This window comes from Lytechinus pictus, chromosome 7 (assembly GCF_037042905.1).
Source record: "Lytechinus pictus isolate F3 Inbred chromosome 7, Lp3.0, whole genome shotgun sequence".
NCBI classification, from domain to species: domain Eukaryota; kingdom Metazoa; phylum Echinodermata; class Echinoidea; order Temnopleuroida; family Toxopneustidae; genus Lytechinus; species Lytechinus pictus.
In genome coordinates, this window is record NC_087251.1 from 46,936,698 (window position 1) to 46,963,861 (window position 27,164).

The following is a 27,164-nucleotide window of genomic DNA, read 5'->3' on the forward strand; positions in this document are numbered from 1 at the left end:
ACCTCGAAAAAAAAGATTTTTGAATGGAAAGAGGCCGTCGTTCCGCTGTCCACTAATCAGCTGCCAAACACGAATGACATTGGAAATACCTGAGCAGCGGAAAACAAAACTAAGTTAATATCTTCACCAATCGTTCATTGATCTGCAGATTATAACGCGTGTAATTAATCACGACCGATTCGCAGGCAGGATCGCTCGCGCTAATCTCATCACAGACAAGCGTTCTCATGAATGAATGAACACAATGACAGCGCGATATGGCAAGAACATAGGTGTTCGCCGCGACATATCGGAAAGCCGATACCTACAAGGCCAGAGAGAGGAAGTAAAATTTGCATATGAAATCGGTGCTGACATTGAAGTATAATACATCGCCGCTCGATTCTTCCGCGGCGAGGGAAACACTTGTGTTTGGCGTTTTTAACGGCGATTAAATCGTTAATTTTTATTTGATGAATGTCAAGAGCATTAATAGACACGAATTCATGCTAAATTGAGACTCTTTATGTATTTGGGACGTTTAAAAATATACATCCGGACTAAATTTCATATCTGCGCATTAAGCCTGTGTTTGAGTGAGTGCTTCGGCAGTCATTTCCTCTGAATCACCCGTTCATAATGTCGGTGCTATGCGGTCCACGAAGTTGGAGAGAAGGTTCACTTTTTGCATTTTATCGCCTAAAATTGGATGAATAATGGATAATACACGGAGGTAACGAATTGTCTTGAATAAAGGAAGATGGAGGAGAGAGATACCCCACTGGACGAGTAAGTGTTTTTGATAAAATTTTGTTAGAAATCTCCGTTAGGCCCCGAATGATACATTGGACTCCTGTGTGCATGGTGTGTACGGTATGTGTGTGTGGAAACTGGAAGGTATTGATAGGACAGCTCAGCTTCGATTCGGGGCCCTGAGTGGGGTGAAACACGAGAATGCCCGATCATAACACACCGCAAAGAAATTATTTAAAAAGTGAGATTGCAATTGTAGTTTTCAGTGACATTATTCTATATTTAAATAAAACAAATTTTACTGAGCTTTTGTTTTGTCTCATGGCGTATCAATAAAATTTGACGGAGAATGACCAGTGTTTATTGTAGTTGTACTGTAGGCCTACATGATTTTTTTTTCTAATGACTGAGACTGAGTGATGGACGATCATCATGTTCAATCCGGTAGACATAGTCAGAGGCGCATGCATATTTTGCATTACCATTGGTGCTGATAACATTACATACCTCTGCATTGTTGCCACTGACTATGGGTATGGCTTGGCCATTGGACACCGACTGCCAGTCTTTGACTAACATTAGATTTTACTTTTCTACATATTTAAACAGAAATAGATGTCGACCCCATAATTTACACTGAACTGACGTGACAGAAACTGTGATGTGTGAAGTATACTATACTATATAGCCAGGGGCCAGTTATCAAAATCAAAATGCAGTGTTACGGGTAATAGTTACGGGTGTACCCCAGGGTACCAAACTTGGTCCCATTTTATTTGTTTTAATGATAAATGGTGGCATGGTGCCTGTACTTTGTCATACTTTAAATATGTAGATGACTTAACCATGGTAGAGTGTAGAATGAAAAATCAAGCCTCACAAATACAAACTGAAATTTAATTACTCGAATCATAGACTTCTCGAAATGATATGGAACTCAATGCATCAAAATGTTCTACAATATCAATTTCATTTTCAAAACAACCTCTTCAACCGCAAGTGATCTATAACACCCCATTACTATGTGTAACCGCAGTAAAAATCCTAGGAATTACAATTCAGAATGATTTAAAGTCGAATGCTCATGTATTGTAACCGAAATAATGAAAAAGAGCAATAAAAAGTTATACATGCTAAGAACTTTGAAAGCTTACAATCTACCTGAATGTGATTTGTTAACAGTGTATACAGGGTATGTAAGACCAGTCCTGGAGTATTGTGTACCTCTATTCGCTGCTTCTCTTACTTTGAAACAGATAAAAATTATTGAAACTGTCCAGAAAAGAGAATGCAAGATAATATTGGGATCCAAGTACATGTATCTATCATATGACATGGCTCTAAACACCTTAATTTTGACATCACTTGAAAGTCAAAGAGTAAATCTTACCACAGATATCGCTGTAAAGTTACAAATTAATCAATTGTACAAAAACTGGTTACCTCCACTGAAAAACGCTTTCAATTTACGACATATGAATACATGTAAATATAAGGAGATTCCATGTAAAACAAAAAGATTTCAGAACAGTGCTCTTTGCTCTTCCAAGTCTGACAAGTTTACAATGTATTAAATAAGTACAGTACCATGGTAATAAGTTTGCAATTTATGTAATGAATGTGCAATATTAATATTGTATTATCTATAATAATTTATTTTTATCCATTTTAACTCAATTTTTAACTGCACATATGTAATTTTAATTTGTACATGTATATTCATTGTTAATCTTAGTAATTTTGATTATTTTTATATATTGGCATTGTGTAAACATGTACAATTCAGTCTGTGACTGCCAATCATGTTTTTTTTGCAATAAACCTAAATTGAATTGAATTGAAATGGTGTTTATATAATTAAGCTTACACTGTAACATACCAATTATCTAATAAAAATGTTTCATAATAATAATAATACTACTATTATTATTATTAAATAAGAAGGGGAAAATGTTTTTTGTATTACTTAAAATGTTATTTCAAACATAAATTCGGGTCTACGTGTAGATTGCTGTATATTTTTGTTTATTCATACCGTGAATATACATGTACCTTAAGGCACCACACTTCTACACATACATGTAGATGGATATCATTATTAGTGGGTAGGGTTTGGGGGCTTTTAAGCACATTAATAACCCAATTTTGATAGTCTTTTTCTGTTAAAGGGGTACTTAAGACATAATTATTTGAATAGATTAGAATAAACAAAACACTGAAATTTGATCAAAATTGGACAAGGAATATGTCAAGAATATGACATTGTAAAGATTTGCATGTTTTCATGAAACAGTTCTGTCTTGTCTTGTCTTTCAGGTAATGCCCACAATCATTATATTGATTATTATGGCTTACGAACGTCAAGATTGACTCGACCTGTAATTTTGCCGGGACTGGCAATTAACTGTCAATTAAGGGGATAAGGAATTTATACAGTATTCTCAATACACGTATGTTGTATTTGTTTTTATTTTTTATATTGTTTGCCATGAAAGTACTTCGTGCAGTTCTTCCAAGGCCAAGTTTTCATCAATAAACAATTTTATTTCAATAATTAGATAAAATTACAAGAAAGAAAGAAAAAAAAAGTTGCTCGTGCTAGGCAGGCCTACATGTATTTTATTTTGTGTTCAGTTTCAATAACAGTAATGTGCAATTGTGTATGCATACATATGACTAAAAGTGAGTATGCAAACTACATGTAGCTACAATGTACAATTACCGGTATTCCTTTCGCTTTTGTCAGAAATTTCAAATATTTTCAACTTGAACCCCCCCCCCTTTGATTGCATTGTAAATTATGGTTTGATTGCTCTTGATATATACTCTGAATCTACATAGAGACCTTCAAACCTACAAGAACTTTAGTATTTATCATTTTCATGAAAAAAAGATTCAGACTAAATTGTGAACATGTGCCATCAGTGTTTCCCTTAAAGGACAAGTCCACCCCAACAAAAAATTGGTTGGAATAAAAAGAGAAAAATCCAACAAGCATAACACTGAAAATTTCATCAAAATCGGATGTAAAATAAGAAAGTTATGACATTTTAAAGTTTCGCTTAATTTCACAAAACAGTTATATGCACATTCTGGTTGGTATGCAAATGAGGAGACTGATGACGTCATCCACTCACTATTTCTTTTGTATTTTATCATATAAAATATGAAATATTCTAATTTTCTCCTCATTGTCAAGTGAAACAGTGATTAATTCCTCGCTGAACATGTGGAATTAGCATTGCTTAATACTATATGATTCAGTCAAGTCGGTCCCTGTGGTCAAATCTATACAAAATGAAAAATTGTATAATTCAAACAATAAAAAACAAAAGAAATAGTGAGTGATGGACATCATCGACTAACTCATTTGCATGTCACTGAGTTGTGCATATCACTGTTTTGTGAAAAATAAGCGAAACTTTAAAATGCCATAACTTTCTTATTTTACATCCGATTTTGATGAAATTTTCAGTGTTTTGCTAGTTTGATTTTTCTCTATTTATTCAAATCAACATTTTTCTGGGGTGGACTTGACCTTTAAGCATTCTGCCTTTGTAAGGCATACAACATCAATTTGTGAAAATATGCTGAACTTATTAAAGTATCACAATGTTTTTTTTTAAGTTATCACCATACAAGTTTGATCATTCAGTTTTATGTTAATTGGTTTGTTTTTGGAGTTAAACTTGGTCATTAACTTGATTGATTGGTGGGGATTTTTTTAACCTGATTGCTAAGAAAGCATGAATGCTTGTAAGCAAGCAACCAGAGGACCGATGGCTTAAGGTCCTCTCCGAAGGACCTGGTAATGAGGATTAATGCCTTACCAAAGGGCACTAGCGCACCAAGTGTGAATCGAACCCGGGTCACCAGAATACGAATCCCCCGCTCTACCGACTGAGATATCGCGCCTCCTCATATATACTATGGATACTGGATAGTATTTTTTATGTTACAGGGCCCAGATAGATTTGCATTTTTTGAATTAGTTAACAGTATAGGCCTATAAACATGTATATTATATGCTTGATGATAGCAATAAAGTGCTTGATACATCATTAGGATTAAGGGGGGTTTGTTTAAACACTGTACAGATATGTAAACATGTAAATGCCTTGGTCATCGGATTCTGGCTTGCCAGCAGGCATTATACATGTACACATTCATGTATTACACTTTCTTGCGGACTACTGTATTCCAGTAGTAATATACTACTGTATATTGGCTTTTGATCCTATGGGTTACCCTATGTTTAGAACCTCTTGTAGGTTTTGATATTTTCTTACAGAATAATTCCAGTTTGTTATTGGGATATCAATGTCCAACACAATGATATGAAACAAAAACATGTTTTTAGTGGATGTATTTTGCAAAATTGCAATTTTTCATGAAAATTAAGATGAGATCCCACCCTAATTAAAACTGTGATTTAGAAAAAAAAAATGATATAATGAAACTGCTTCACAAGCATGGAATCCGAATGGGTTGCAAATTTCAGAATTAAGTTTTGTCTACACTGTACATACATGTATAAGGCTTTCCCAAATTTATGCAATCACTGAACATTTTTTTTGTTTTTGTTTTAAGAGAGAGATGGTGCTACATGTACATATCTTAAAAAGGTAAAAAATCACCAAGTATAAAATGAGTAGGAAAAAGAAGATTCAATGGTCACTATACACTACAGTGTCTACACTTTGTTCAGTTTGGAACTTAGAACGTACTCCAATAATATATATGTACCATCTTACTTAATGATAATCACATCATTGAACCTTTACAGAGACTCCAACTCTCCCGCTTTCGGTGGGAGATCTTCCGCCGAAAGCCCACTTTCGCAAAATCTCCCATTCTCCCGCTCGAGATTTAATATCTCCCACCCAGGCCCTGTGTCTCCCGCTTAAGATGTGTTTTCTCCTGCTTAAAATTACCGGTATCTTTCTCAGGTCCTCCTATGGCCTATTTGTGTGATTTGATTCATTGAAGTGTTAATTACTAAGTACCATCCTAAGGCGTACAAACCCCCCCCCCAAAAAAAAATTACGACCAAGAAAAAAGAAAAGGAAAGAGAGAAGGGTGAAATATGATATCATTTTTGTAATATGATGTCAAAATCTATCACCAAGTTGGATTTTTAAAGTAAAAGTGTTGAATTTTTTGCTCGCTCGCAACTTTTTATTAATTTTACATGATACGCCATATCGAGCCCCCTCAAAATTTTTAGCTCATTACGCCACTGGTGCCATCACGTATTGAAAAATGAGCCTGAGAGAGCATCTAGAACCCTAGAGCTTCCTGGGCCCTTTTAGCAAGACGTGGACCTTGGCCGCAAGCTCGTGATGTGCGCTTCACGCACATCAAGTTGGAGTCTCCAGTTTGCTAGGGGATCCAGGCGGGAGAATCTCCAGATCAGTAGGTTCTTGGGGTTGGAGTCTCTGTGTACTGTTAGAAATATGGGCTAAGAAGTTGTCAAAACATTTATGGTAGTACATTTTTCCAATGGACAGTCTGATGTCAAATATAATTTTTAAAAGAAAATTGCAGACTACAGTTCTGATTTGATATCATCCACACTTAAACAGTTTTATGACTACATGTAGGAATAGGAAATATATGTATAGTGTCCATGTACAAGATAATATAGATTGTTACAGTGACAGGCCATTTTTTTTGGGGGGGTGCCAAAGTTTTGAGACTTCAAAGGTCCTACCAAAACTACAAAGGCTTATTCTGTAACCTTTATTTTCTGTTAAGACAAAAAAGGTCCTGAATCATAGTCAGTGTGCACTAGATGTCGAGTTTTTATCCATCTAATTGCAATGTGAGTTTGTGCAGTAGTGTTTACAAGTTAAGTTACAATTACTGTGCTGCAGTTTTGCTTGGAATCCTGCTCGGTACATGTACAATGCAGCATGGACCTACTACATGATTGCAGTGACTGACTCTACCTACATGTACAACTACATGTATACATGTACACAGTGCACAATACAATCCAGTACTGCATTGACGATCTGACTGCCTGCCTGGTTCACTGACTTTCCAGCGTGACACACAGCCTGTGTGCTTGCTGGGTAATAACACAGAACATTGATATTTGATAAGCGGGTTGCAATGTGGAAGTTTTCCTGCTGATGTTGAGAATGCAGATGGAGATGCGACTGCAGCGGAAGGAATTGATATTGCTTGCTCTGAAGGAATCTGTAAGCTATCACTGTGGGATACCCCCTGCTTTGTAGACAGAAGGAGTTCGAGTTACACTCACACAGTGCTGTGTATTGCTAGAGTACTGTTACATACATGCTACATGTACATACAAGTATTTTGCACTGTAAAATACATTGCAAATGTATTGTTAGTGTTGTTTCAGATGAATCATATTTATTAATTATGTTAGCAAGCAGGATTACATTGCAAATGTACTATTGTTAGTGTTGTTTCAGATGAATCATGTTTATTAATTATGATTGCGAGCAGGGAAGAAATCCATTATTTTTAGCATTGAGATGCCCTTTCTCATGAAATTAATGTACATATGATACAGATTGACTTTACTTTTGACGTTATGCTTTACATGTAATGTGCATATACATACACTGTACAATGTACATATAAGTGTATCTCTGGGTCTTTATTCTTTGGTGTTCACGAACATAACAAAATTGGCATACCGATACCGGTACATACATGTACATGTAGTTATTTGTTTGTGTTAAACACTCACGTTATTGAATTTGTCTGTTGTACCCCTAGAAATGTTCTACATGTATGCCTGCATGATAGTTAATAGTACAGTCATGAAGTGATATATTTTCATGCCTTTGTCAGTTGTCACCAAACATGTACATTTTATTGTAGGCATTGTGTTTTGGGGCTGTTTGCCCCGTTTTCATTCTTGAGATAACTAAAGAACTGGACATACTTTACTTAGTTAAAGTACAGTTTACATTTGTACAGTTACATAGTTCATGTATGCATACATGTATGGAAGGAACAATAATCTCGCAGATTTTGGGGTCATGAGGTCAAAGGTCACAGGTCATTACAATGTACATGTATTGTATATCCTGTCCGCCTAATAACTGGAGAACTGTAAAAGTAATAAACTTCAAAGTCGTTTGATTTACATGCATATTGATTGGACAATGATGTGATTAGATTTCAGAGCCACAGGGTCAAAGGTCACAGAGGTTTATATCCCTGTACATTATATCTGAAAATATTTTGCTATAATACATGTAATTGAGGAGCTGTTTGAGGGTTCAGCTTCGGGCTTTGCTCATGTACTTGTGTGCATGTGAGAGTGGCATTGATCTGTATTTTAGATGTTAGGGGTATAAGCTGAAGGTCACAGAGTTTATTTGAAAATATTAAGTCAGGCGTGTCTACATGTACACGTACATGTGTATTCTTGATTTGGCAATTTCAGAGGCATGCATTGTAAATTGTCACTGTGCAGTCAAGAATCCATCTAGATTTTTTAAAGTGGGCCGAGTCAAAATGTTTAACCACCATTTGAATGACCGCTAGAAGCATAGTATTGACTGCAATGGGGGGGGGGGGGTAAAACATTTTACAAAAGTTGTTAAAAACTCACATGAAATGCCCATCTGACTTTCATTAAAAAGTAATTATTAAAAATATTCAAGAAAATTATAATTTTCCTGCTTTTTTCTTGACAGTTGATTGGTTTCTGGAATTTCCCTTGATGTTGGACTATTTACAGTCAGTGTATTAATGATAACAATTTGGTGAAAAATTGCCAGTTTTACAGGCTGCTTGAAGATAAGGGTTAAAAAGAAAATGATTTGATATGGAGTCAATCTGAGTCATTCATGTAGGGTATGATGGGTAATGTTATTTTTCAAAAGGTCAGTGACCTGCTACCTACAGTATGATCCTTTTTATTTTGTTGTTGTTGCCCTCTTCAAGCACAACCTGTCAAAGCTTATTACAGTGTATAAAAGTGGAGGGATTTTGCAAATCTTGACCATGTACATGTACAGTTTGTACTTGTATGTTTTCTTTTGTAATATCAGGTTAAGTCTTGATGTATTAAAAAGGCACTTTACCGAATACCGATAGTCTATGGTGCATCTTCAGCAGAAATCCTGCTACATGTAATGTACAGTATGCGCAGTATGAAGGTACATGTTCATGTACAGTACTTTGTTTGTGTCAAGACTCTTTTCAAAGCGACTTTCCTGCACTCTCTGTTGTTTTGCCATGATGAAATGTGAGGATTACATGTAATGAAAATCTGCGCACAGGATTCCAGAGTAAAAATGTGGCCCTGACTTGTTTACATGTATGGCATGGTAATTATATAATATTGAATGGCTAAGAATTGGAATACCAGAAATATTCCAAGAGTTTTGGGCAATATTCCGTGAATCGCAGATGAGTGGAATATTGGCCCTAACAAGTGGAATATTTCTGGTATTCCATGAAATAAAGCTATTCAATATAATTATTATCATCTTTCCCCCCCAAAAAAAAAAATAAAATAAAAAGAGGGAGAACTTTGATTGAACTTGTCAAGCCATCTCTTACCACGTACATGTACGGCATCATCACTTCATAACATCAACTTTGATCGTTGACATGCGACTCACATGTATTTCATTATGACGTTACTAAGCTCTGATACTGCACGGGTGATTGATGCACACCAAAATACGCGTTTTGATGCATCGCTAAAACGCTCTATATAGATGATAATTAAATTTATTGAATAAACATGCGAATGTAATATTAAAATGGCGTTTTCCATGAATAGTTTCAGTGTGACTTAATGTCATGTTCTTCATTCCCCAATTCATAACTTACAGTTAACTGATATTTTTTAAACTTATTTTCTCGTACAGGAACTCCTGCCTGACCAAAGTCCGCGCTCAGGTAATGACGCGGGAAGATGGCGGGTGGGTTCCAGTTGGTGGTGGAGGGGTCAGTATTGTGGGAATCTACAAGCTGACCAAAGAAGACTGCAGAGTGGAACACGTTGTCGTAGGAACAACAATGGAAGACAACACAGTAAGTATTGTTCATAATCAAATTTTCTAAGAACACAAATTACACATCGTATCCCCCACTGTACTCTGCTGTAATTATACATGTACCACTTACTTGTAAATACCTTCAGCAAATTACATGTACATGTATGTAGTTCTATAATAAGATCATAATCTAGATTACATTTAATACCAATTTAATACATGTAGTATTCAAATTGTTAGCCAATACATATGTTGCTTAATGCAGTCCATCTAGCTCCCTAATTTTTCTTGTACTATGCAGTTTGCCTATTGCTCAAATGGCTCGCTGCATTTTCAAAAAAAAAAATAGTGTTCTTTATGTTGACCTACCGGTACTTCATTTTCAATTATCCATGATTTAAAAAAACATGAATTAAACAACTCATTTTCATTTGACCATTTAAAGAGGAAGTTCACCCTGAAGTTAAGTTAGTTTAAAAAGAAGGCAAATTTGAGGAAAAATATTGTTAAAGGTTTGATGAAAATCCATCAAAGATCACAAGAGTTATGATGTTTTACAGTTTCACATTTGCAACGTCATTCGCAAGTAGCTTTCCTATATCATGTAAATTGCCTAAACTCCATTTGTTTTCAATTGAATATGATGAATACAAATATTTATCTTATAGTAGGGGGATATGAAATATCTGATGATATACAATGTACATGTACAATACAGTATCCATTCTTTGATTTATGAGAAAATGGTATTTTGGGGGAAAGTTTATCACACAGCATGGAGGAGTTACTGCTCGTCTGTGATGTCACAAAATCAAAACTTAAAAAGATTATAACTCTGTTATTCTTTGACAGATGTTCTTATAGATTTTACCAATATTTTTTCTCTGAGTTTTCAACTTTTATTATAATTATCAGGGTGAACTACATGCATGTACTTCCCTTGAAGTGTGTTCAGTGTGTTTGGGTGACTGAACCTTGCTCTCCCACAGTCTAGCTATTTTTCTTGTTTTACTTTAAGAAGATGAAAATGGTGCAGTCATTCATTGCATAAATAACAGTGGTGGAAAAGGTCAGAATAATACTATATAAAAAAATGTCCTTCAACCCTTGATGTCTGCACACTTTAGACTAGACAGGCCTGACCTTTCAAGAAATGGGTGTACATTAGAACAACATAGTACTGTACTTGTACCTATAGGCATATTATAGCTTTAGAAAATCACCTTTTCTCTACTACATGTACATGTACATGTACATGTACAAATTGCCTGTTGCCACTGTATATACATAAATGTAGATAATTTTGTGACATGGTGAATGATTTAATATTTCATTTGCAATACAACTTTTTCCCCAGTAATTGCATTGCATACATGTACAAATCCACACACAGTATGTGTACATGTACACGGTAGATTACAGTAGTGCAGTGATTGTTACAAACTGATGAGATCAAAAGTCCACCTAATGTAAACACAGCTACATCCAGGTTGTGTTTGCACAAAGATTATTAATGTATCTAGGCAGGAAGTTGGGTACTCAGTGTAAACCATTAAATTTTTCAAATAACTAAAGTAAACTTCATATCTGTACTTGAGTGGAGATAGCAGAACAAAGAAGAATTCTGCTGTGATTGATTTTAAGGGCAATGATTGATCGTCAGACATAATGCATGTTTTTTTTTAATATTAATCATATTATTTCTTCATTCAACAATTTCATGTATGTAGAAATGACATTTGAATGGCCTTGTACAGATCATGTAGTGTTAGCAGGATTTTTTTTATTATTCCTGGTTCCTATTGAAAATTGAAATTATCCCTTGGAGTCGGAGCAGTAATTGAATTGTCCACTACAAAATATCAAGCAGTTTCAACCAATGGCAATATGATGGATAGTCTCCAGTACTGTATGTCTCCAGAACAATATGCACATTCATGTACAGAAGAAGTGCTTGCGGTACGCATCTTCTGTACTTTACATGCATGTACATGTACCAACAGTGTACTGTACATACCTCATGATGCATCTACGGTCTACCAATTACCGTTAAGAGCGTTACATGTATTTGTTAATACTGTTACATGTACATGTTCTTGAGGTCAGACTTATTTAATAAAATATATTGATTTATTGAAACCAAATATGCCAAATTATTCATAGTATGGGGAAGAGAGTACTAAGATTTGACTCGCTATTTTTGAAAAATTCTTACATTTACAATGCTGTTCAATTTCTTTTTGTGTGAAATACAGAGGGTGCTTGAATTCAATTTACGGAAAGGTGTTCAATACTACCGAGGCAGTCATCTCTTTCACCATTGGAGGACTCCAGATGAAAAGAAATGTGGTCTAACCTTCTATGGCCCGGCTGATGCCAGGGCCTTTGAAAGAGGGTTTGGGCGTGCAGTTTCAGAGTTGCAAGAAGGTAAGGACAAGATTACAGTTCATCAAATTTTGCAGTTATTATTATTTGCATAATTTTGAGGAAAAATCCACCCATGAAGGTGTAATCAGATTGCCCAATAAAAATAAACTTTCATGTAAAATCATTACAATCATTATTTCACATCATCCATATGTCTTTGTTGGACAGACACCTTCATGTAAACTGGAATACTGAACATAACACTGGAAATGTCAGACTTAAAAGATGGTCTTTAAATGCTGGAATGGGATGTTATCAAGAGCTACATGTTCATGCATACACATGTTTCTGTACATGCATTAATTATGCACTTACAGCCAGTGGAAAGTTTTAGACACACTCTGAGTATTTCAGGATGTACAGCAGTATTGCATAGTCATTTTGTCATCCTGCCCAGCGTGGCAGTCAATTTACAATTACGCATTCCCTGACCTAATCACTGAATCCCTTTGGAAGGAAGTGTCAATTATTGCTGACGATCATTTGAAAGGATGGTATTCATTTGGCTACTTTAGTTTCAGTACATGTACTAGTGACGACAATTTTCCATTCTTTTGACAATAGTTGCCAGTGTATGGGTATTTGATAATCTTTACTCCAGTCATTTGTACTGTATGATGGATTTTTTTTTTTAGATTGAGGTTTTTTTTTAAAGAAAGTAGAATAAGAAAAAAAAAGAACTGATATCAGTGCTTGGGCATGTATTTTTTGTTTGTTTAGATCTTGGTTGCTCACTTTCATGCTTTGTATTGTCCCAGTCCTCTCATCAGGAACTTGGATCTGACAGAAGGTTCAGTTTTGGGTGATGTGGGAGTCGATGTCTTCCGAAAAGTAATTAAAGTAGAAAAATAGTTGATTTAGATTTATATAGTACAAGTTTAGGAACTCCAAGACTCTAGTGAATGATGTCAGCCGACCACTCTGGGATTATCTTCTCCCTTGCCAATTTCCACTTCCTAAATTTGAGGCCAGACTGAGGCATATCATCCCCTCATTGCCAGAGCATTTCCTGCACTTTTACAAACCATCCTGTAGATCTTGTCATGTTGCTGCTGCAGACCTCACTTTTTTTCCCTGCCAATTTGGCTGACTGACTGTACTAGTGTGGTGCATACATGTACATGCCATAGCTGAGCTCTCTCTTCTCCCTTTCTCTAATGGGGTGCAGGAGTTGACTCAATTCTCAAGAGAGGAATTATTTAATCAACAAGAGTTTGCACTCAAGGCCTTATACATGCACAGGTTTAACTGTGTATGTTGAATTTACATCGAACACTTGTGGTTATTCTGGAGAAGTTCAAAAGAATTACAATTATTTTTTTTTTAAATAAAAAGTCTGATATGTCATGCTTTCAATATTTGATGATCATGAATGATATGGCATAAATATTTTATTCAGTTTTATTCAGAGTTTTAAAACCAGTAACAGATTACAGGTACACAGTGTAATACCAAAATATCAATTCTTATTCCTGGTAGTTGTTTTTATTCCTCCCCCTCAAATAAACTACATGTACATTGCACTCTGTGGGAGTTCTGTCATCCAACTGCTTGTGGCTGACGTTAGCCTAGTTGATGCATACTTTTTTTTTTCTTGTGTTGTTCTCGGGGGCTTTTTTTGTAGTCTACAGTACATGTGCATATTTCATTATAGTATAATAAGTAATAACCACCTCTACATAGTACATACCCTACTTCATATAGGCCTACACATACACTGCTCGCTTTTTATACATATGTCTGGGTGTGCAGTCTACCACAGTAGAAGTTTTGTACCCTCTTCATGTAACAAAGAACAGGAAGCACTGTGGGTTGAACTGTTAAGCTGGCCTTTTGTAATGAATTCAATACAGGGCTACTGGCATTCTTAAAAGAAATTGGTTTGCCAAATCACTCCAGAGGAAATTCACACAAAACCTGCCTTGGCTGAAAGCACTTGTGGTACCCACATTGTGCGCTGTCTTTTGTAAATTATTGAAGCCATCATCGAGGGTGATTCGCTCCAGTTGTTTTTAGATTGTATGGGATTTTGAGGTAGTATTCAGGGTGTGTAGTGCTTCCATATGTTAATCACTTTAGCTTTTCGTGACAGATATCAAGAGGAAGCCTTCTGTTATAAACAGGAAAGCATGACTGGTTAAGAGCTATTTAAGCATTAATAAACGGAGAGGGGGGGGGGAAGAAAGAGGAGGAAGAGAACAGACCAGGGAAGAACTGAAATGGCTAGTAATGATTAGAAGAGCTTTGGGTGGAGAATGATATGACTTGGTAGAAAGGGAGAGTACTGGAACGAAAAGAGGAACATCATGGATTACATACAGGCCTAAATGTATAAGAACATGTAATTAAAAAAAGGTTAGGGCCTACATGTATTCCTCTACAAACATATATAGGCCTACTGGTATTCCTCTACATGTAGGGATATTTGTACCTCTTCCAGGAAAAAGTTTAAAAATTAAAGATGCATAGATACACATGTACATGTACATGTTGCCAGCTTTCTTGGGAAGTAATTTGCTGACACCCAATCTTGGATTACATGTATGCTCTTCACTTCAGTACACCTCAGCATTGGGCACTGTATGAGGGAAAGGGGGGGGGGGGGGGGCTACTATATGAGCGAATGTTTCTGTGAGTTTGTCATAAAACCTACCTAGATTATTACTTCAGCTTTTCAGGTGCCTACAATTTTTTTATAAAGTTGATATATATAAAAAAGAATTCTGAAAAGGGTGTTTTGCATTGGCATTTTTCATGTGGCTTATTCCTGCATTTTCATACAAACATGTAAATATAGACTACATGGAGGCCCTATCATGAATGAAGGCCTGACATTGGCCTACAAGCCCTACATGTACATCTACAGAGCTTTAAGGATTCCGTGTGATAAGGTTTTCACAAAGTCATTAATTACCTTTAATAAATAGGGCCCTTACATGGGTCCCTACATAGGGTCCTTACCGTGCTCAGAGAGCATTGAGCATGCATAGAGTCATGATCTTTGTTTTGAATGAGAGCAAGAAAAACTTTGTGCAGACATCTGATGAAACATTAAGTGTCTCAAACAAGAGACAGTTTGTATACCATGTCACTAGCTGCATGTGTGATGTGGAAGGACATTCCTTTCACATTTGTGAACCTAGTAGAAGGTCGTACATGTAGGCTGACAGACAAGCAGTTTACTTGTTCTTGAGTGGTATGTTTTAGGAATTGACCTGCTTTCTACATGCAGTCCATTTGCTCCATAAAGCTTCCAGAAGGAATATTATCTTGAGCTTCGAAGGAGTTTGTACAGTGCTTTAAAGCGGGCATTTGTATTAACCACATGCATACAGTACAGGCACTCGCTGTGCATGTGTACCACGGACATACCCGCACACATTGTAGATGTGGCGTGGTCACTGGGCACACACAAGCAACACACACAGGTGAATACTGAACAGGATTGGTAAGCTCCTCAAACGCTCAGTGCATGCCTGCTGTGTAATGCCTGTACATGTAGTACAGTGGGTCTACTTTTTTGGAAACACCTTTAATTTTTCTTCATGAAATCTGGATATCGATGTGCCTCCATGTAACTTTCGATAATTGTATTAAAAGGATGCTTCAAACATTTAAGGCATATCGGTTTATTAAAAATAAATAGGCATATATAAGTTTTAATGGCGAGCGTCCTGAGGGAGGATGATGATGTAGGTTCTTATTCATACAGCATAGGAAATAGCCAAGGGAGCGTTGCCCCTATTTTAGCCCCCTAAGAAATATCCACTTAAGTTCATTCTCTGGGGCATTTTTTTTTCTAATCGCCCCAAATCTACTATAATTGCACAAATACATGTAGGCCTACATGTAGTAGGCTACTGTACAATTAAAAACATAATGATTCCTATCTTCTCAATCCCTTCCAAAAATACAGTGTACCATACAAAATCAACAATTACTATTAATATTTGCAGACATACAACATGTACATGTAGCCTAAATACACCCTGATGTCAAACAAACCATGTTGATGCTGACAGTCTAGTCCGGGGTGGGGGGGGGGGGCACTCAAATTATTTTTTGATGGGCGGTGTGCTTCACGAAACCCTGAAATGGGGGTCTAGGAAACTGACTACAAGGGTAAGATACAGGGTCTTGAGATCTAAATATATACTGGGTGGTGTGAAAAACAGGGTCTACAGAAGGGGTATCGCGGTATTAGTACGGTGCACGCTAGCGCTGTTTTATATATGGGCACTCGCGGTGCATGGAGCTGAGGGTGTTGTGAAGCCGTGCGTACGGCTCTTGCATGCGGTGCTCACGCTGGACAATTTTGGCAGGGCAAGGGAACTGAGATGTTTCGTAACGGGTCTTGCGGGCGGGGAGGGGTGGCTTCTGAACGGAAATTTTGTCATTCGGAGTATCTAGAGAACTAAATTAGGTCTGAAAAAGGGGGTCATCAAAGCAGCACGTGCCCGTTCCACCGATATATTTATGAGTGCCCCCCTACATGTACCTACATGTATAGTATAGGAAGTGTTGTCACAATAAATGCCAACGAAACCAGCCAAGAAAACTTGAGAAGAGAGCATTACAGGATGCACTGGGCCAACTTGGGTCATAGGTCAAATACAAAGATTGTCAAAGGCTTCCAGATCACTGCTGGGGTCAGGATTGTTATGCCAGAGAGCACAGCGATCAGTCTTTATAGTTTATGGATGTAGCCTACAATGTAGAGTCAGGGGAAAAGGGGGAAAATCTCGCGGATTTCCACCTAAAATGCAATTGAGAGTCAGATATGGTAAAAGTATTTCTTTTGATCAGTACTTCAATTAAATGTAGGCCTACTTTTTTATTCTTTGTTAATCCTCATTTTTTTAGTATTCTCATAGTGTAAAATTATCATTTTCCCCACTTAAGTTTGGAAGATATGATGGTGACAGGTACATGTACACAGTACTTTGTACATAAAAGGTCTTATAGTTATATATTGTGTAGGTTTACAATGTATAGGCCTGTACTTATTTTTTTGCTTTTGAAAAGAAACTTTGGAATAAAGATGAATACAACTTTTATTCAAGTTGATATTCTAACTTTAAAGTTATAAAACTGTTGAAAGAGTGATAGAAACTCAGTCCTTATATACAATGTAAATTGTTTCCCTGGCTAAGCTGCACACCTGGCCATGCATGAATCTTGGATGAAATCTATAAATATCCTTCCACTTTAATTGTCCCATACCCAATCCCACCCCATTGTGCTCCACTAGATCGCTCCAAGCTCTGAATGTTGTATAAACCTTGCATTGAGAATCAAAAGGGGCGGGTTGCGCTGTGCCACTGTGTTTCAATAGTGGTATAATGGGCCTCTCACCCAGAATTGTGCTTTCTGCTCCGCTTTATATGTCTGTCTGAAAGTAAACTCTGTTAAAGTTCCATTATGTGAAATGGTGTGGACTGTCATAATGTCATTTCAACATTCCAATCTTTAAACATGTTTATTTGTTTCATCCTGTCCTGTGTCCATTGCCTTTATTTGTCCATTTCTTCTGTGTTCTGCTCTTACATGAAATAGGCCTCTGGTACACAAAATGCTGTGTTGCAGTGTGGATATTCTTCTGCTTTATAAAGTAATTTTGGGGATGCTTTATTCCTGAAGCCCTGCACTTAATGACTTTCAAGACGTAGAAATGCTGTATTAGAATTTTCGGAATGTGAAAATATTCAACAAGCTCAAGAGAATATGATGTAATCTCGATGTAGTTTTGTCTCATTCTGTCACAAGAGAAAACTCCTGTCACTCAGTAGAAAGAGGTACTTTGTAATTACTGTCAAGTATTATCAAGCTAAATCAAATCTAACAACAGTACATAATCATGAAGAAAAAACACATAAAATTGTTTCTCTTTCTTGGACCAAATCTTTATTAACTCCTTGTATTTCAAGGATTTTTTAAAATTGAATTCCCTTTCTTTTGATGTCTTTTATTTTCTGAGAGTGTACAGAGTAAATACATGCAATTATTTTTTTTCTTCAAAAATTGTTATTATTTTGTGAATGTTACATGTACAGTTTTTTATTGGAAAAAACATTGAAATTTTAGCCTATGATACTTGAAAACATCGTCATTCTATTATTTTGTCCTTGTATATTTGTCACTCAATTCTAATTTGATTTTTTTTTAAATGTTACTCAAGATACATGTAAACTTTACTAAAGATGAAAAAAGACAAATTCAGTCAAATGTTTTCAAAATATGATGTCCACGGCAACTACTATAAATTCTTTGAATTTCCATTTAAAATTTTCTTATCTGATGAGAATACCCAAATATCTGTTTTGAATTAACAATAACATTTGTATTTTTTTCCCTTCATATTTTTGTTGATCTTGACTTGGATGATTTTATGCTTGTAACATTCCCTTCAAATTTCTATTCAGACAAACCCATGCTGAATGTGCTTTCAGTAGCAAGCATGCGGTGATAGTTGGTTAATTCAAGGCTTAAAATAATATGTTTGCAAGATGATGAGAGGATTTTGGGGCTGGCAAGCAAGGGCAGGCCGTAATGGTAATTGTGTTAATCTACTTGTAAGTCAATCAAAGCAGGGGGCTGCTTCTGTCGCAATGCAAGTTGACTGGGGGGGAAGTAAGTCGGAGATCACTGGCTTTTAGCCAAGGCTCACAAATTAGATGCCCAAATTGATTTTGGATATATTCCTCTGCTTCCCAATCAAACCTTGGGCAGGACCTTCCTGCCGCATGGCAAATTTGCTCGGAGATCCAGAGACGTGTATGCTGCTTGTTGGGGAAAAAAAAAACGCTCTCGCATACATGAATATTATTGCCCTCATTTTGGAAATTACATGTGCATTTAGGCATTTGAAATTTATTATGTTAAGGAGCACTGTGTATGTATCTGTAATGCATTGATATGCATTACATGCAGTGATACACCTACATGTACATGTATACACGCACTTTAGTTTCTACAATTACAGGTATTCATTGAAAATAATATACCATGTCATGTAGCAACAAAACAAAACTACAAAAATTCAAGATAATAATTATTATTATTACTATATATACATTTATTACATCTTAATACATGTATGTTTTATCATCTCCCATCATGTATATTCAGTGTAAATCAATTTCATTTGCTCAGCTGTTATAACAAGATATACATGTATGTAAGATAGTATGAAAATGTTTGAAATGTGTATATTTACATGATACATGCAGACTAACATGTACTTTTAATGCCCCATACATGTACTTTATATCAATATGATTCATATACAGTCCATCTGTACATATCTGAAAAATACTACATTAAAAAAATGTATCCCTGTATGGGCAGTTGTTTTACATTACACAAGGCAAAATCAGATGATTAATATTTACTATGAAATACATTATGTCTTTGCATTATCTCAATAAATTAAAGATAATGAATCTTGATCGAAATCATGTGGTATGTATGAAGTATGTCTGCCACAATAAAATGCACTAAAGCCACTCTGATAGATTTTAACGCAAAAACTTTTGACACTGTGTATACAGAGGCATGCATGCTGTGTAATAAAGTAATGGAGTGTATAACAGGAGCTGACAACTCATCACTTTATAAAGCCATATTTTCCTTCTTGACTGAGCCTGAAAGGGAAGAGGGGGCTTGACATAGTTCTAGACTGCTGATTTTCATCTCAGTGACTGCTTATGTCAAGATTTTATATAACTAGTGCACATCTCTCTAAAGCTAAATTACATGAAGAAAAACAAGTGCTTCTTTTCCATTTTATTTTATCATTTGAATGATGAATAGGCCCTGTCCGATATTAAAATGCCCCATATTATGTTTATAAATTATTTTTGGGGTTTGATTGCAATACGATTTAGTGTATGATATGACTGTGAAACATGAATTGTGGACAACTAGTTCTTTACATGTTATTTACATGTAGGCCTAGATTTACATACATGTAGTTTAAATTGTGGGGAATATCCAAAATTTTAAAATATTAGTTGCAGTTCACGTGCACAATAATTTGGTATCTTTGCCATCATGAGAGTCGTTAATTATGAATATACATGTAGGTATACAATCAAGCATATTTTGCTTTTCTCAAAACCCTTTCACTTCTGTTACTGTTCTGAATTTGTCATTGAAGAATTCGGTTTACTGGTACTGTATGCATACTGTATGGTAATTTGTACATGTAGTACCATGGAACATTTCCCTACTACATGTTGTACATGTAGTATTGTGCACTGTAAAGGGCTGTAATGTACATTCTACATTTTATGTTCAAGTCCATGTACCTGTGTAGCTCTGCAATATGACATTGAGAGACAGAGGAGAAGATGAGATAGACTTCCAAGCCATGGAAAGAGTAAACCCTCCTCTTGTCTCTCACTCTCTTCTTCCCATGATCATCTGACAGTTCAGACATATTTGTTTAGGTCAGAATCGGAAGTTATGAATACTGTGGGGCCATTATCATGGCGGTGTTTTCTTTGCTCCCCGGAGGATATCCCATAAATCAGTTGAACTTTCATCGTCATCATCATCATCTGAGGGATCGCTTTCTCCCTTCTCCCGGAATGCCAATATCATGGTCATGGGTGTTCTATCTGTATATATATCCGGTGATGCTCTCTGCCTGGTACATACATGTACATGTACTGTATCACAAATACACACACAGACACACACACACACAGAGTACAGATGGAGAATACATGTACAAGTAGAGCAAACCTTGACATGCTTATGACATTCATCAGTGAGTGGATTGTGGTTTATATACTCTTCTAAATGCACACACGGGAAGACAGGTGGAGTGTTTCTTGAGTGGCAAAAGGAAGTGACGTAGTTGGATACATATATGTATCCGTGTTACCTGTTTCAGTCACACTTTACAGTTGCTTGTACTGCTTCATAGAAGTCTGGTCATTTTCCAGGATTTTTTTTTTTCTAAAAGAGATTTCATAGAAATAAAGAAGTGATGTATTCCGTTTGTCTAAGCAATGTCTGTTTGTAAGACACATTGCAATTAATTCATGTTTAATATTTTAATCTGATTCCTGTATAAATGTAGGCCTATATGCCATAGATGTTTGATACATGTATATTGAAAATTAACTTAAAATCCTGCTACTCACATATCAGTTAAATAATACACTTCCTCTGGTTAGGTCCACATGTACACGTAATTTGCATTTCCCAGTATCGATAATTGTTGCCCAACAGAATGCATATTGTACAGCAAAGAATTGTTCTAAGAAAAACCACATCTCACCACTTGACCAAGTTAGTGGAAATTCCCTTTTTGAGGTGAACCACAGGAATTGTGTAATGATGATTAAACATTAAAACATTCCTTCTTATTATCTTTTAATTATCTATTTATTTTCTTCTTTTTGCAAAAACAAGTACCGGTAATATCAAATTTCAATAAAAAGATACACTGTAAGTGCATATGTACTGTATTGACTGCCCTGCTTGCGTAGTGGCAGTTGTACAATAGATATTCTGTAATGTTTTAATATGTTTAAAGCAAATCATCACACATTCACATGTTAGTTTTTTTCACACAAAAAATGGAATCGCAATTCAGACGCTCATTTAATTCAAAATTCAAACCATTAATCGGTCATTATTTATTTTCTCTTTTATTTTTGTGTACAGGTTCTTCCAGCGAGTCATCATATGGTCTGGATGACAGCGATGAGGATGTTCCTGTACCTGTAAGTATTATATCTTGATTATATTGATTTCTAATTACATGCATACATGTATTTTAATATTCAAATTACATAAGGAGCCATGGTTATTAATCAAAATTATTTTATTAAATTGAATCTGTTTTGTAGATCAAGTTACCAAAAACATTTTACTCGACAATTCCTGATTATACCGAAAACAAGAGTCAGCCCTGCCAAGAGGAGTCCCTGAAATGAATCAAATAGTCCAGGAAATGAAAATAATGGTAGCCCTTTGAATTTTTAAAAAATATTAATTTCCAGCCCCCCACCCCCAAAAAATATTATTTTTCATTTTTTTCATGTACTAAATATATTGTCCCGTGATGTTTGTATTGTTTTTACGTTTTGTATTTTTTATTAAGTTAAAAAAAAGTAATAAATTTTCTACTTTTCTCTACATTTAATTTTCAGCGTGTTGTGGATCCACTGCTGTCGCGTGAATGTGTTTTCCATGATTATCAGAACACCCCAAGTACATGTGTGGCACCGAAAGATGGAGGAGGTAAACTACTCAAGGACATCCTTACACAGCCAGCCAATAAGGACTACACATGTATATCAGGATATACGTATCCTCATAACAATCAGGGACACCTACATATGGTGCACTATGTGACACGCAAAAGGGATGATAGGAGACCGCTGCACAACATGAAATATGCACACGAAGGATCATGGGTAAAAACGGCCACAGAGTGGCATCCGATAAGAAAGGACTTATCGCAGGATCACTTCAAAGACTCCTATGTGAAGATAGTAAAAAAGCCACAAAGTATTCATGAATACAGCTACCCGACAATACCACCCACGCGCGAGATGGACGACCTCAAGAAGCCACCTACCTTCCCCAAAGTGGTGACCACTCAACCCCCACCATCACCGCCCAAGAAACTCATACAGAAAATGAACAAATACACGGAGCCCTCACAGTGTCTGCACTGCAGTCAATACTTTGACCCGGAGAGCAACCGGAAAGGGGACTGTCCAGAAGCTCCTGACGAAGTCTCGTACTGTATCAATTTCTGTTCATGTCTATGTGCGGCACAGTGTATGTTATATCATTGTATGTCAAACTCAGAGGGGGATTTCCCATCTCCTTGTTCTTGCGACACCGGCGAGAGCCAGTTTTGTCGCAGATGGTTCGGGCTTGCTGCGTTATCGTTCTTCGTGCCCTGCTTATGGTGCTATCCTCCTCTCAAATGCTGCCACTGGCTTGGCACAAAGTGCGGTTGCTGCGGCGGCAGACACAAAGCAAAGTGACTTTGGGGAAAATCCGGAGAGGACAAAAACTTGTATGCCACAATGCTGCCACGTGTTTTGCTGTAACTGGACTGCAGTGAAAACCAGAAATGCATACATGCCATTAAGACGAGGGATGTGTACATGCCAACAAGAGATATAGTGTCTGTTTTTCATCAAAAAAATGTCTTCAGCTGTGAAAGACAATCTGTAAAGCATCACGTATCTACGTAACCATTGACATTATATATATTTCATCTAAGTGATATACTTTTAATTGTAAACATGAGAATATCAATATTTTTATATTTTTATCCAAATTATTATGTACCTTGTGATTTTATTTTTTTGAATGTTGGTGAGTCTAGTTGATAACAAAAGAAGAATCTTTCAGCGAGTGCGTTCAACCTTCCGGATGGGCCGTAGATATGAGTGTCTTTCACAGCTGACTATCAGCTTGTTTAGGACAAGAATTGTTATTCACAGATGGATGTTGTTTTCAGGTATTTTTACGAAATGGAAATATTTGGGAGAAGATTCTTATTAAGGGTTTTAGAACAATGGTGTACGCTCATTGCATAAAGAAAGGTCTGTTCAGCAACCGAGAGATGTATGTATGCTTATTGATGATGGTGGATGTACGTATGTATGGATGTCTGTGTATGTGCGTGTTTGTGGGCGTGTGCTTGCAGGGATTCGAGAGTAATTATGTGTTCTTGACTGTACTAATCACTGGGGATATCTCCATTCTCCATTTATTGAAGATGTATATGCAAATGCATTGATGAGGGTTTAAATGACAGCGTATTACACTATGTTTTTGAAAAAGAGAAGAAAATGACAAAAAAAAAATAACTAAGTGGTGTTGGCCTTGCCAATAGTAATGTTATATGATTGGCATTCCGCACTGCTATAACAGTACTTCATGTTAACCATACAAGTAATGGTTTTAATTGCTCCTCACTCGACTTACATTGTAGTTCTAAGTATCCTATTACTAAAGCAAACATCACACAGTGACAGTGTGTCAATTGCAAAATCTAATGTTTTTTATTATATTTTATCCCTATTTGTTTTTCTTCCTAAATCAAGTCCTTGACTTTCAGTTCTTAAACAACTTTTTATCTTTTTTACATTTCCCTTGTCTCTTGTAAATAAGTAGACAATGACCCTCGCCCCAAAATACAGTTTTTCACAAATATACAGGAGAATCCGTTTGGTTTCATTAAAAATTAAAGAAAAAAAAACATTGACATTCCAAAATGGAAATTTGTCATGTTTCCTTTCATGAATTATCCAGAAGAGTTGGATCCATATTAGTTGCAGGTTAATATCAAAAGTTTTGAAAATATCAGAGATGAAACAATTAGATTCAATATGGAAGATATGTTTGGCCAAAAGTATAAAGCCTAAATAATGTATGATTTTTCATCTTTAAAATTGGAAGAAAAAAAAAAGATATCTGAAAACAATCTATTTTTAATCAGTGTATTTCCTTTTTTTTTAAATTCAGGTCACAGTAATGTGTGGGTGCTATTGGGTCATTTCCAGTATTCAAAAACAATGTAATAATTTCAAATAATGTAATTCGCCTTTTGACAACTTTGTTTATCAAAGTAAATTTATAAACTCAATATTAACAGGATTTTAATTTGTGCAATCTGTTCACATCGATATTAATTTCTCATCCGTAAGACTTGTGAGATCTATTGAATAATACAATATATTTTGTTTCCTCTTTTGTTTGGTTGTCACTGGCCAGTCAAAATGAGTTTCCCAATTATAATAATTTCTTAAATATCACTGACGATCCTTTCTTCAAGGAAATTTGGATTCTAGAATTTGTAATTGTATTTTACTTTTTTATACGTGTAGTTCAGGGTACTATATTTTATCATTGGCTAACTGACATGTTGATAAGGTGAATATTTGAAGCTCAAAAACGAAATGGTATTCATTAAAGTTCCTTTCTAGGTTTTCCCATGAGTTTAGAATAATATAAAATCAGTCTCCAATTCCTTTATTAACTGATATTAATATCTTACAATCAATTTCAGATCTCTGATATGTAATTTTTCATCTTGATAAATTTCATGTCAACTTGCCCTTTAAGACATCATCAAGCTTCCACCTATCACACCGTAAATTGAGATTTCCCACAATTCATTATTTCTTCCCAGTATATAGTTAATTAAAGTGGTTGAGGAATCTGAGACTAACAACACTTCACCAACTTTCATTTGAACGTAGATGTGCCTTTTAGTGAGTCATATTTAAACTTAGCTACCCCACAGTTGCCATTATCATGGAGCAGTCTAACGAGAGATGTTTAAAGTGTTATTGTATAGCTATCAGGGCCCTCGTAAATGTCCAATATTTATTTTTGACTATATCTTGTACAGAGTGATTTCACATTGCGGGATTGTAAATCGCGTATTAAAAAACAAACTTATGGTTATTATGGTGACAGGAAAATTGATCAACTTCCCCATCATGCTCAAAGCAAGGTGGAAAGAATGGATTTCCAACTTCTCTTGCTCTCTATTCATATGCAGCAAGATCTATTTTGACTTCTATATACTCACCACAGCCTTGTTTGAGGCTGACTTACATGCACTGTAAATATAGATATTATGTAACACAATCCAGTGTGTATATCCGTAATCATTTAGCATATGATTAGCAAAACAGTAACATAGATGCAACAAAAAAAAATCTTATGCTTTATTGAAGTATATAAGAAATATTTTTATGGTCTGTATTGTTATTTACAGAGCAAGCTTTTAAATGGACGTTGAAAATAAATAGTTTGTGAAATCGTTAATGTATGCAACAAGCAAACATTTGGATGACAACTTTTTTTTTCAGCTTAACTTGGTAAAGTGCATACATATAATTGCGCCTATATCCACTCAAGAGGGCAAGAGAGAGAGAAAGAGAGAGAGAGAGAGAGAAAGAGGAGGGGGGGGGTGGGGTTGAAAAATGAGAGTGAAACTGATTATTTGTTGCTAAGGCTGCTTTTCTTATTGTATTCCTATATTTTTGGCTGGAAGAGAGTTAAGTGTTCCAAAATTGTGAACATGCACACTATAACAGTCAAAAAGAGTTCTATTAACAGTTCCATTTTAGTCATGTTCACCACATTAAAATGTATTTTATTGTTATCAATGTGTTCCATAAGATTGGTTCTTATCTCAAGTTCATGTCAAATAACGACAGTAAACTTTACATTTATCTTTCATGAAATATATTTGTAGCCCTTTTTAAAACCTGCAGTTTAGATAATTTATCTCATGGAAATGCAAATTTTTTTAACATGGCCATGAATATCAGCAATTATAGTTGCAAGTTTTATGAATGATAAAAAAAAAACAAATCATAAGTTTCAATGGCCAATGAGTACACACAGGATGGCTTTTATATATTTTTCTTTTTATATATAAAAAGAAATAATGTTTTGTATATGTTCAGTCTGTTTTTTTTAAAGTTTCCTGTAAACTATTTTAACAGTTAATGATATATAAATGTATTTCATTCAATGAAATCATGCTATGATTGCATATTTGTCAAAACCTTATATGTTACTGCGATTCAATGACATGTTTATGATATGAATAATGTGTTGAAAAACCATTCCCTGCCTCAAGTGATTGTTGTTTCTAGTTCTAGATGCTGACAAAACTTATTTATCATCAAGCTGCTAGCACGGAAGTGACTACAGCTACATGTAGTTAAACAACAAAAAAGTTTAATCACACAATTCCGGTCTCTGAACAGTTTTCAGAAGACAACTTTTCTGTCCACCGTATTGTTCCTCAGTTTTTTAAGTATGGCTTATATTTGCATTAATCTGCTCATGAGAGAAGTTAACACATGTTGTGATTCTGTTCTCACCAAAATCAACAAAAGAAGATTATGGAAAAAAGAAAAAAAAATGACGTCATCTTATTCACAATCTGTGTACAAGTATTTGTACTGATGTTATTTAATAAACTCATGCATGGAAAGGGAA

The 27,164-nt window shown here is 35.6% G+C and overlaps 1 protein-coding gene across 1 annotated transcript; it reads left to right on the top strand.

The window, feature by feature from the left end:
* Nucleotides 1–27,164, top strand: LOC129264122 (sprouty-related, EVH1 domain-containing protein 2-like). The gene is made up of 5 exons (XM_054901985.2): nt 1–768; nt 9,603–9,768; nt 11,987–12,158; nt 21,837–21,895; nt 22,325–27,164. The coding sequence occupies exons 1-5, from the start codon at nt 740–742 to the stop codon at nt 23,171–23,173; spliced, it is 1,275 nt and encodes a 424-aa protein (XP_054757960.2). The 5' UTR covers nt 1–739; the 3' UTR covers nt 23,174–27,164.